Genomic DNA, 13185 nt, shown 5'->3' with positions numbered 1-13185 from the left:
CATTTATATAAGAAAAAAAAAAAAAAGGTACCAAAACTTTATTACGTCATTATTACGCAATTACGTCATTAAAAAAAAAACGAAAATTTTTTTTTTCTTATCATTACGTTTGATTTTTTTAAATATTATTATTAATTTTCTCTCTAACGATACTCAATAATTAAAAACAATTAAAAATTTTTAATTGTAACTATTATTATTATTATTATTTACAAAAATAAAACGATTTATAAAGTATAATACGTACGTAATTAAATAATAATGATAATTTCAATTTTTTTTTACCTTGTTTTTTTTTCTTTTAAATTATACAGTTTGACATATTAATTAAAAAATAATAATAATGATAATAATAAATCGAGACAAAATAAATAAATAAATTTTATAAAATTATTATTATTATTATTATTATTATGTATTATTTAAAAAAATAGAAAGAAAAGAAAAGAAAGTGATTTTTTTTTTTTTGTATTTTGTATTTTTTATTTTATATTAAATTTATTTTTTGTTTAAACAATAAAATGAAATTTTTTTTTTATATAAACATTTATTATTATTATTATTATTATTATTATTATTATTATTAAAAATTGTTTTCTTTTTTTTCACACAGATTTATTATTAAAATAAAAATTTTAATTTTATTAATTGTGCATCACATTAATTGCAAGTTAATTGGAAAGAAAGAGAAAGATAGTTAGAGAGAGAGAGAGAGAGAGAGAAAGAAAATTTATGTACATTTTAAATGTAAAAAAAATTTTTTATCCTTTTCTATCACGACAAATAAAATTTTCAAATAATTTTTTTTTTTTTTTTGATGCTTTTCCCCTCCAAAATATATGTAATAGAAAAATCAATTAAAATCCAAATGATAATAATAATACAAAAATTAATAAATTTATTATTAATAAATTAAAACAAAAATAAATTGTTAATAATAACTTAATAATAATAATAATAATAATAATAATAATAAATAATAATAAATAATAATACGAACAACAAACAAACACAAACAAATCATTTTACGAGATTTTAATTACGTTCAACCGTACAAATCAAATATATTGATTTCCTATCGATTTATAATCGATCGATCGATCGATAGATCGATATAATTATCGAGATTTAATGTGATGTGTAAAATTGTATGAGTTGACATTTAACGATTAAAATCCTATTTTATTCTCAGGGATTTTTGTTTGTTTATGTTGCTGAGCATGAGTGAAATATACGACGTGAGTAAATCGTCCATTTTGTATCCCAATGACGTTTCGCATAATAATTTCGAACCTCTTACGAGATTTCCTATCGTCATGTGAAAATACGTATTTCCGGATGACCAATTTGATATTCTCGTAAATGGATGAGTCACTAATATCTCCTGAAATTTTCCAAAAAAAAAAAAAAAAAAACGTGAAAATCCGTTGGATTCAAATTTCGAAAGGTTTGTTTCCTGTTGTTACCTTCGTTTGGGGATGTATCAAGCTAACCCCGTGTTTGTTTATGGCTATCAATAACAATTCGGGATAATTTGGTTCGGTCGTTTGTTTGACTTCGAAAAATGCCGAACCGAACGTCGGCCATCTATATGTTATTTTTAAAAATGTTATTTTGGCATCTTCCGAACTCATTCCAGCATCTTGATTGTATGACGTCACTATACTCCTCTTCCAATCGTTGGCGCTTTGAGCTTTTATCAAATCTGACGGAAGCAAATCCCGCAACCTTTGACTGGAAACGTAAAAAAACGTTTTTAATAAACCCACCCCCCCGTGCATTTTCATCGTTTGTTTAACTTACGGTATCGTTTGTAGTTCTTGTTTGCTTTCACCGAAACGAACTCTATAAGCGAGTGCAGCCAATCGAGATGCTTCTTCTTTCGTGCATTTATGATATCCTCTTAAAAGTTTCGGTAGTTCTTGATGATAATGAAAAATGATATCCGCGTTTCTATCCTTTCCAGGTACCGTATTCGTCCATAGTTTTTTCATGAAAAACACTTGATAGGTGAATTGCGGCGTCGTACCTGCCCCCGGAAAATTTTATCCAAAATCATTCGAGAAACAAAACCGATTATTATTATTTCTTCAACTTACCATCTCTTGACGGTCTTGCTTTTTTTATCCAATCCGTTAAATGTCTCACGAAATCGAAGAAAAAATCTCCCTCTGGCACGGATATAACTTTATCGGCTATTTTAACAAAAAGGCTAAAACCTTCGCTCGACCTTAAATTTAACCTTTGCGATATGTTGTGGCAAAAATCTTTTGCTTTCGTCGACGAATCGACTTCGAAAGCTTCGTCCGTGTCATCCGGAAAATAAACTTTGTGAAATATTTGTGTCGTTTTGTGTTGTATGGCTTCGACTTCGACTTGATGCGGCGGATATTTTCTTTGACCGTTTCTCAACGTTTTCTGGAGTCTTTGAAACGAATCCTGAGATATGGGATGTCTTCGTGTTCTCAAAAACATCGAAAGTTCTTTTAGTAAATTTTGACTGCACGCGAACAATCCCGTGGCCAACCACATCAATTCCCATCCTCTTTCTTCGCTGATACGATTTCTATTATCGGTCAACTGTTTCATTATTTGGCAGTAAATTTCATCCCGTAAAATTTCCTATAAAAATGTATTTAATTAATCCTATCCGAAATCTTTCCACATTTTAAAATAACGGTTTTTTTGGGGGGGAGGGGAGGGGAGGGGATACACACGTGTTTTAAAGGTCCGTCGAAAATTTGATCGGTGTACTCGTTGGTTATTCTCGGTCTTTTAGACGGTAAATCTCCCATGTATTTAAGTACGGCGGTGAAAGCATAGCAAGCCTCTTCGGATAATTCATCTTTACATAATAATTTTTTCAAAAGAGGTTGTTTTATCGGATCCCTTGAATGCCTCCAAAGTTCATCTGGGGGACCTTTTCGTGCCGATGATAAAGTTAACGTTTTCGATACGGTTCTTTTTGGTGGAGGCCTAATAAAATTTTTAAAATTTTAAATTTTTCCATCGAATCGAAACGAATTTGTAAACGTTTTGTTTGTTTTCAGTCACCTAAAATGATCCAAAGCGTATTCCAACAGATTATGAGGCCTCTCCTGATTGTCATTTCCGTTCATGTGTTGATGATTGACTCTTCTACCATTTTCTGTTGATTCCAAACTGAACAAAGCAAGAATATCACTCGGAGGTTTATTAAGGCACGGGATGACGTAAACGGTTTCGGCAGGGAAATCCCCTTTTTCGTTTGTTCTTTCGCATCTTCCGACACACCAACCGGAATTCATGACCGCTTCGCCGGTACTTTCATCTTCCAATATAATTAAATCACCTCGTTCGAAAGATAAAAAGGAAGAACTTTCGCCTAAAAAAAAAATTACAAAACGGTCTCGGTGAAATTTTTACGTACGTTTAAAAAAATGAATATGAAATTTAATTACCTGGAGCTCGATAATCTTGTAAAGCAATCACGAATTTCGAACGTTTTTTCAGACCTTCTAAGAAATAAACGACGAGATCCCTAATATCTTCAGCATTTGGACTTTGAAAAGTAAATTCTTCTGCTCGTACGGTAGATAAAGTAAACGTTTGCGTGAAAACTTTATTAGTTCTAAAATGTGAGAAGAAAAAAAATAAAAAAAATAAAAATAAAAATACTTTTAATGGCGATTTAATTAAAATAAAAATACTTACTTTTGACTGGCCACTGTCATTATTTCAGGAAACGAAAGCTCTAATAAAACTTGTTCTTGATCATCGACCACGTACACTCCCGTCCAATTCACAGCGATTATGACGTCGTTTTTGGGAAGGTTGGGTCCTGAAATTACAAAAAAAAAATTATTAAAAAAGAAAACTCTAAGTATACTAATAATATATGTAAAATACAAACCTGAGTTTCTATAAGCTTCGTAAAATCTAGAAAATAAAAGAGGCCATTTGAATTTGGCATAACTGACGACATCTTCTTTCACACGCAATGCCACAACTTTTTCTTTAAGGTAGTAACTCTGAAACAAAATAATAGTTTTAAAAATTTTTTGGCGAAAAGGAAAAAACTTTTTTTTACGCGATAAAATACCTTTTTATATGCCATAACAATAAGTTGCGCCCATCTATCAACTGATTTTTCGTTATTCGTGAGACAATAATCCGGTATGTAACTTTGTAACAATGTGAAAAGACGTTCGACGTTCATATCCGTACCGTATTCTATGTAGTATTGCTGTGCGGCAATCATAGCTAAATCTTCTTCCTATATAATAATGTAGGTTGAATTTTATTTCTTTTTCCGTTTAAAATATTTGCACTAAAATAAAAATAAAAACTAACTTTGTCACATCGATATTCTCCAAATTTCACACCCCTCACGACTTGCTGATATATCAAGTTTGTGGCCACTTGATCATCCGTAGGCTCGTGCCAGGGAGCAAAAATTTCCTTTCTAAAAAACAATCTCCAAGGTGCGTTTCGCTCTTGAGCTCCCTGTTCTTTGGCATATTGTTCGCATTGAGAAATTGCATCCATTACGTGGTCGCCTCCGCTACCCAAAGACGAAACCTGACATCGCAAAAAAATAATAATAATAATATTCCCAGCAAGATAAAAATTCATTAAAATTGATCGTTTTCGCATCGAATTTCACCTTATCGAATAAAGCAATGTATAATGAAAAACCGAATTGATCTTTCAAACCAATTTTATCGGAGAGTTGATTGCAAAGTTCCCGTGCCGTGGTTGCAGAATCTGCCAATAATGTTTTCGTATTTCCATCCATAAAGGTAATGGGAAGCATAATTGGTTTTTTCGATTTGGTAGCTTGAAGTTCTAGCCAGCTGGGAGGTTGATTTCTAGTTCCGTTGTTAAAAGTTCTTTTCAATCTATCTTCGCAGTAAGGAGCGTATCCGGGAGGGCCTTCTCTTATGAATGCACGTAAATAATTGACAAACTTTTCGCTCGGTGAAAAACAACCCACGCATAGAGAAAGGAGAATCCATCCCCTCGCATGAGATGATTTTGAAGGGTTCGCCGTAAGTTGTTTACATATTTGACAATAAATTTCATCCCTTGTTTGAAAAAAAAAGAATTAGCACACCCTACGCCTTTTGCACTTATATTTTTTTCAACTAAAAATCAATGCCAACCTTAATTCAGCTCGAAGAATTCCGTGTCCGATAATAAAATGAAGTTTTTCTAAATTTGTCGTCGGTCGAGATTCCAACCAGTGTTGATAACTATCCGCCGTATATTCATCTTCTTGTAATCTACGTCTGACATCTTCACCCAATTTGTTCTTTCTTTTCAAGGTCAATGATACTAATTTATGCCTTATGGACCGAGGCTTTTGCTTCATGAATGAGTCCTACCAATTAAAAAAAAAAAAATTATTTGAACCAAAGCAGCAAAAAAAAAAAAAAAAAAAAAAAAAAAATACATCAATTAATTTACCGGATCTAAACCCATCATTTGAGCTTCTTGAAATTCTTTACTCCTAATAAAATTTCTTCCTAGTGTAGCTGTCACTTTAGACATAACTGACGTAGTATCTCTGTCCATAGTATGGCATCTTGGTTCGGCTAAATCTCCCGTAAATCTGAGTATTGTAATCCAGAGAGCTTGAGCAGCCTGTAAGATCATAAAATAACGGTTAGAAATCATCAAATTTTTTTTAATATAAAAAATAATAATAATAATAAATTGAAATGAGTACCAGTTGATCGCCCTGTGTGTGAAGAGGTAATAACGAATGTTTTAACGGTTTTCTCGAGTATTGATGAGTCATATTCCCTTGAAAATAAGTGGCAGCAAATTTATGAAATTTAAATTCCGATAAATCTTCTTCGTCTTCGGATGGAACATGCATGGGACTTATTATTTCGTGAGGATCTGCTTTTGGAGATGGTAAATCGTTAAAAACGGAAGTTTCTCTTGTTGACGTCGGTGCTTCGCTACTCGAATCCGGAAGAAAATCAAACATGGCTTCGACCAATTTACTATCATCGACCGGTTCATCTTGTTTTTTAGCCGCATCATTTATCAAATTTTTCTTTATTTCCATTTGACGTCGTTCTTCCATTTCCAATTCTATTTCTTTTCTTTCTAGTTCTTTCATTCGTTTCTGCACAATTTAATTTGTATAATATTATCCTTCGCAATAAGTATATTAACTTTATGATAAATGAAAACTTACCCTATAATTTTGTTCAGCTATTTCTTTAGCTCTTTTATTTCCTGCTTCTTTCAATTCTCTTTCTTCTAATTTTCTTAAACGTAGAGCTTCGAGATGATGTCGATAATCATACTAAAAATATTTTTTTTTGTATGAAATTTACGGACAGATTAAGAACATAAATTTAAAAGAATCCAAAAAAATTTTCAAACCTTAATTTTCTTATATCTTTTTTGTGCTATCATCCTTCTCACGTGAGCTTGTATTTTAATTATAGCCCATATTTTCGTTTTGAACATACGACGAATAAGATACCCTCTTATACGTGCTTGAAGAGCGACCACGTGACCTCTCAAGTGTCTAAACCTGTGAGATAACACGCGGGATCTTATCAAAGCCTGGAGTCTCATGTATCCTCCACGCATTCGTTGATATCGCCGTCTTTGCGCCCATCCTTTCCAGTATTTTTGTATCGTCATAGCTGCATTTTTCATTTTAATAAATCTGTTGAAAAAATTAAACCGTTTGATAAATCGACTTTGATAATACCAAATTTAAAAAAAAAAAAAAGGTAGATACCTTCTTCTGTAAACCCAACCGCGGATGGATCTTTGTAATATTAATATTTTACGCGTCAAAACTCTATCTCTTTCTTGTTCCAGAAACAAATCGTGAGCATCTTTTAAAAATACTTTATTGTGACCCAATTGATAATCGGAACGACCAAGAACGGCTTGACAAATTTTTGTAGTCGCAGTTCTGCAATCACCCTAAAAATTTAAAAAAAAAAAAAATTAAGAAAAGTTCCCTTTACGAACGGTAAAACTTTTCATAACAAAATTAGGATACCTTATGAGCCGGAGGAATTCCCGGTATTAAAAATCTGTATCTCTCGACAAATTCTTTAAAACTATGACGAATCGGATAACCTGCTCTTCTAATTCTTATTGTTTCCATCATACCTGAATACCTTAATTGTCGGCAACAAAGACCGCGGTCAAACATCTGCAAATTTTTTAATTATTATTTTATTATTCTAGCGTTGATGATTTTTACACGCTTTGAGGAAGTTAACTCACCATTGGTTTTTTGTATTCATTGGGTTTTATGCATCTGATGAAGAATGGCTGACAAGAACTGAGGGTTTTCATTAAACTGTCTAATGATTTTTTAAACTGCGTCGATAACGTTGGAGTTCGTTTTCTCGTTTCCGAACCCATTCCAATATCTTCGGCAAATATCGATTGTAAAAATTTATTATTAGACATGTGAACTAACTGTAAAAGATCAGCACTAAACGTATCTCTGTTTTTTTCTAAAAATCCTCTCGTGTCGTAGAAAACGATTCCGGCAAAATGGTTCAAACCGAATGAAGTATTGATGTCTGATTTCGGTTTTAAATAATTTCTGTGACTGCTGTGAGTTTTATGAAGTTTAGCCAACATGGTTTGATCCGTTCCCTAAAAATACAAAATTAAAAAATTAACATTTTTCTCGTTTGTTATCGTCCGGCTTGATTAAGTATTTACATGCCTTTGGAAATTTAGATTCTTCGTCAATGAGCGCCATTATATTCAATTGCTTTATCGCTATTAAATCCAACGAATCTTGATTATCCACAAATTCTATATGCTGCCAATTGATACCTTCGATATTATATTCCTCCTGTTCTAATTTAAAAATATGCTGGACGAAAAATTGTTGCAAATTCTCGTTGGCATAATTAATACAAAATTGTTCGAAACTATTTGTATTGAAATTTTCGAAACCGAAAATGTCTAAAACACCTATTGCACTTCTCGTAGAACCTCGAGGTTTATAAATTGCACTATTAATTTTTTTTACTATAAATATAAACAATCGACCGTATATTCCTTTCACAAAAGCGTCTCTAACATCAACTGACTGGTCGCGGGATAACGTTGAAATAACAGTTTCGCCATTTGCAAAAATTGTTTTCCTCGTTAAAGCACTAATAAGCGGTTGTAATGGCACCCCTAGTAAACCGGCAACTCGTTCCACGTTGCTATGATCTGGAATCTCAGTTGCATCTAAATTATCTGGGAACAATTGATGAATCGACAATTTAGACAAAAATCACGAGCAAAAATCAACAGTAAATATTAAATCTAACCTATAACGGCAGCTTTATATTTAATATTTCCCGTATGAAGAAGGGCTGCCAAAAGTTTAAGTATTTCCCAAATTTCTTGATCGGAAAATAATAAAACTTTCATTGCCGATCTAATGTCTGCAAATTCCGCGGCGTCATCTCTTCCTTCGCAAGTAGTGCTTCCTCCCTAAAACGCAATTGTTATTTAAAAATAAATTACTTTATTGCTAACGATATTAGTTAAAATGATGGCGCAACTTACTCCAGTCAAATATCTATATTGATTGGGTTCTCCTAAATCAAGTTTTTGTTTTTCTTCTTTTGTAAGTCCGGCTAGTATGCAATAAAAAACGTGATAGTTTCTTTCGTCCGTATTTTGCGACACTATTCTAGATTTTTCTAGTAAATATTGCTCTATTTTAGCCCCTTCAATGACTCCCTGACTGTTGAAATGAATATCAATGTACTTTCCAAAACGAGAAGAATTGTCGTTACGTATGGTTTTAGCATTCCCAAAAGCTAATAAAAAAAAAAAAAAAAAAAAATTATTTTTACAAATACTAAATGAAATTTTTAAATGGTAATGGTAGTAGTAACACTAAATTATTTTTTACCTTCTAATATCGGATTAGCTTCTAATATTTGTTGCTCTATCCAAGAATGCTTACCACTGATGGCGGCTAAATATTGTAAAATTAACTTTGTGCTTTCAGTTTTTCCAGCTCCACTTTCTCCACTTAAAAAATAATGTAATTCTTAGTCAATTTGAAAAATTCAATATTACATCAATGCTGCTGGAATTTATTTTACCTGATAACAATACATTGGTCGTGGCCATATCTCTTCATGTGAGTATAAGCATTATCTCCGATAGCAAATATGTGGGGTGGAAGTTCTCCAATTTTTTTATCCTTGTAAAGTTTTATTTGCTCCGCCGTATATATGGGAAGAATTTGATATGGATTTACAGCTACTAATATTGACCCCGTATACGTCTGTTGATAACAAACATAAATTTTTTTTTTTTTAATCGACAAAGCAAGTGTTTATGAATTACATTAAATTACATTATAATTAATTTGAACTTACATAAATTAAATTTTCATTGTATCTGATAAGGAGATTCCTTAGAATTCCAGCTTCGTGAAGGTCGCCCAACGAGATCATATCTTCGACTCCTTGGACAGAAGTGGCATGCATGGCTTTTATTCGACGCTCTGGAGTCAGCCATTGTTCCTTGCTGTCGTCGTCTTTTACTTGAATCCTTCTTCCTTCTGCTGATACAACCCTTGCTCCGATCGCTACGTCGAACTCTCTTCCTGTAACGGGCTCTATCCAAATGTAGTCTCCCTAAAAATAAACGAATCATTTTTTAATAATAATCTTTAAAAATATCATACGTACGTTTTTATAAATTTAAAATGATTGTAAAAATTATTTTTGTTAAATGCTGTGCCGAGCAACAAAATACTATGCGCAACCATCTTAGTATCAAAAAAACCGCCAATCAGCATAAAGTGTCTACAACCACTTCAAAAATTCAAACCCCTTAAATGTCGCCTTTTTGTTTTTTATTACTCTATGACAGCGCAATGCATAATCATTAAAATAAATCGTTTCGTTCACGTACTCATTGCGTGTAAAAAAAAAAAAACCACAGAGTAGTAGTTATTAACGAGTTGCAAATGAGTAAATTTTTTTTTTTAAAAAAAGGCCAAATACAACAGCCGTTATGATTCATTTTAATAAAAACAATGTACGCGTGATTTAAACTTCAAACTTCCTGCACACGGATTAATAAATAACAAATAACGGGAGTAAAAACGAATATGTTCGTTTTATTAAAATGCATAACACACCGACCGACACACAATGCGTATTGTCCGTTTACCATCAGTATAGAACCTCGTTCGTATTTAGGTACGAAAGGGTAAAAGTTTGATTTATATTAATTTTCGAAATAAATAATAATAATAATAATAATTTTTATTATTTGTATCACAATGTTTTTTTCCCTATTTTTTTTTTTTTTTTTTTTTTTTTATGAATAGGAAATTTCGAAATCAATGAAATCAGGTTTAAAATCACGCATGGATGATTTTAAAACATTTCTGTAATTTATTCTGAAAAACCAGCCAACCCCTTTTTTTTTTTTAGGAACAATATAAGTAAAACAGGTACGTTATTATTATTATTTCGATAGCGTAGTAAATAATTTCAATTTTTAATTAGAAAAAAAAAAAAAAAATTTGAACACAATTTTAAGGATTTTTAAACAAAAATTGTGGACGAGTTCGAAAAAAGAATATTATCATAGATTAAATACGGATTAAATATGGATTAACATTTTTTTTTCAGAGATTAAAACGAAAAAAGTAAGACGACATTTTTATAAATAAAAAAATCTGATTGTAAAAATTTTTATAAATAATTCATTTGATACTCATCATCATCATCATCATCATAACGGATATATAATATACCCTTCTCCATTTCTAATAATGTGTTTCGTTGACTACGTGATTTTTCCCACACTTTTTTTTTTTTTTTTTTATTCACAAAATTAATAATAATAATAATAATAATGTTTTTTACAAAAAAAAAAAATGTATTTTAAGGTCAACGTTCTCAACATCAAACGATTGATTTTTAATAAAATAATAATAATAATAATTAATTTAATGTTATTATTTTTTCCCCCATTCACACACATATTAAAAATTTCCATTCGAATTTTCCCCCTCCCCATTTAACAACCTTTTCGTATAATAATAATAATAATAATAACGTTTTAAGATTTACTTTTAGAAATCATTTTGATAATAATAATAATAATAATAAGGGACGACCCACATTCTTCGGAAAATATTATATAAAAATAGCACCAACGAAATTCGAGCCAGCATTTATCCCTAAGGAATCGTCCAGGGTAGAAACCTGGAATAAGTGCTTAAAAATCTCGACAAATGAGAATCTTGTCCATAGAGAAGAGACCATAATAATAATAATAATAATAATAATAATAATTTCATTTCCTTGTTTAAATCATTAAAAAATAATTATGTCGAATTAATTAATAAAGATTTGTGAGTGAATTTGTTAGTTGTTGTTGTTATTATTATTATTATTATCTTTTTTGTTTATTCCTTTTAATAATTACCATTTTTTTTTTGTTTTTTCCTTTGAATAAAATAAAATAAAATAAGAAAAAAATAAGACTTACCCTGGTGACAATCACCATTCTTCCTAGTTATCATTTCATCATACTCGGGGACAAAAAATTTTTGGAAAAAAAAAAAAAAAAACAATTATTAAAATTCGTTATAAATAATAGCTATAATAATAATAATAATAATTTTTTTAGCATATTTTAATCATTAAAAATATTATTATTATTATTATTATTCGGCGGCCAAATTATATAAAATAATTTTTATTTTCGACACGTACGTTTTATTCAATTAAATTTTTTTTTTTTTTTTTTTTAAATTCCAATTCAATATTTAACGACTCAACTGTAAATAAATTGCGAATGATTTTAATTATTAATAACCGACAAACCTGATTTAAAATCAAATAATAATAATAATAATAATAGTAATAAATCATTAACGAATATTTCATTTCAAAGAAAAAAAAAAAAAAAACCATAAAGCGAAGAAAGAAAAAAAATATAAAAAATAATAAATGAAATAATTTTTTTTTTTGAAATGATAATTTGTATAAAAAACCTTAAATAAATTACAAGAGAGATACCTTAAAGATCAAGATACCTTAAATTTTTTTTTTTTTTGTAAAGAAATAAATTACATATTTTGATGTAAAATGAACTTGGTAATGACTTTTTACTTAAATGAGTTTTTAAAAAAAAATTTATCCGATTAAGACATAAAACAATGAAAGTTTAATGAAACGTTCAGAAAGTAACAAATTGTTCAGTCATGTATTATATTATTATATTTTACCATTTTTATTATTATAAATAAATCGAAATTTGTGATACCTTAATTTCCTTTGATTTTTACCCCCCGTGATAATATTTATTTTAAAAAATTTCAAATGATTAATTAATAATTTATTATAATAGAAAGGGGTATGATTTTTTTTTTTTTTTTTACTCCCATCATTCGGACGGGATTTTTCTCCCGAAATTTAAAAAATTCCAGGTAAGGAAATAATAATAAAAAAAAACCGGGAAAAATAAAAATCAGGTTTTAAAATCATTAACAAAAAAAAAAAAAAAATCTCAAATCGATGGAATGAGAAGGCCGTTTTAATTTATTATATATATATTATTAGATTTAGGCCACTGAAATGTATTTTCCAGTGACTTACTCCAGGTCATTACGCTTTAACAATTAAAAAAAAAAAAAAAAAAAAAAATTTATTTCCCTAGCAGACGAAAATTCATTTCAAAAAAAAAAAAAAAAAAAAACATTCACGTTACTCAACATCATTCATGTGATGTGATCAAATAATAAATTTTCAATAAAAATAATACCGCCATTTTATTTAAACAAAATAATAAAATAACTATTGCAATAAATAATAATAATAATAACGTTTTATCTCTTATCAATGTAAAAAAAAATTTTTTTAAATGATTCATTCGACGTAAACCGTATTTAAAAGAAAGAAAGCCTTGTTAAAAATCCAAGATATCTATTACATAAAAGTAAATCAAAAAAAAAAAAAACGTTGGCATGTTATTATTATTATTATTATTATGTTTAAAAACAAACCGATGTTGTCGAGGATAAAGAAATTCAATTCGAAAAAATACAACCAACAATCACAATCGAAAGAAGAAACAATATGGAGCTAATGAAAATCTGTAAGAAGAACATTAGGGATTATGTGGAAACAATACCGACTACTTATAAATATGAAGAGGTTTTTTTTT

The 13185-nt window shown here is 29.7% G+C and overlaps 1 protein-coding gene across 1 annotated transcript; it reads right to left on the bottom strand.

Annotated features, from left to right (window-relative positions):
• Positions 1–1177: 1177 nt before the first annotated feature.
• On the bottom strand, positions 1178–9766 carry Phum_PHUM462860 (myosin VII, putative; the record flags this gene model as incomplete). Its single annotated transcript, XM_002430051.1, has 27 exons — positions 1178–1384; positions 1467–1734; positions 1804–2029; positions 2100–2622; positions 2718–2976; positions 3055–3364; positions 3441–3610; positions 3694–3820; positions 3893–4010; positions 4082–4255; positions 4333–4560; positions 4646–5066; positions 5145–5362; positions 5449–5625; positions 5711–6118; positions 6191–6301; positions 6382–6673; positions 6749–6939; positions 7019–7174; positions 7249–7629; positions 7703–8229; positions 8304–8469; positions 8545–8801; positions 8897–9018; positions 9093–9277; positions 9372–9632; positions 9683–9766. The coding sequence occupies 27 exons, from the start codon at positions 9764–9766 to the stop codon at positions 1178–1180; spliced, it is 6567 nt and encodes a 2188-aa protein (XP_002430096.1).
• Positions 9767–13185: the final 3419 nt, after the last annotated feature.

The sequence above is a fragment of the Pediculus humanus genome, genomic scaffold (genome assembly GCF_000006295.1).
Source record: "Pediculus humanus corporis 1103172108247 genomic scaffold, whole genome shotgun sequence".
NCBI lineage: Eukaryota > Metazoa > Arthropoda > Insecta > Psocodea > Pediculidae > Pediculus > Pediculus humanus.
The sequence above is the reverse complement of the archived record's forward strand: the minus strand, read 5'-3'. Positions and strand labels throughout refer to the sequence as shown.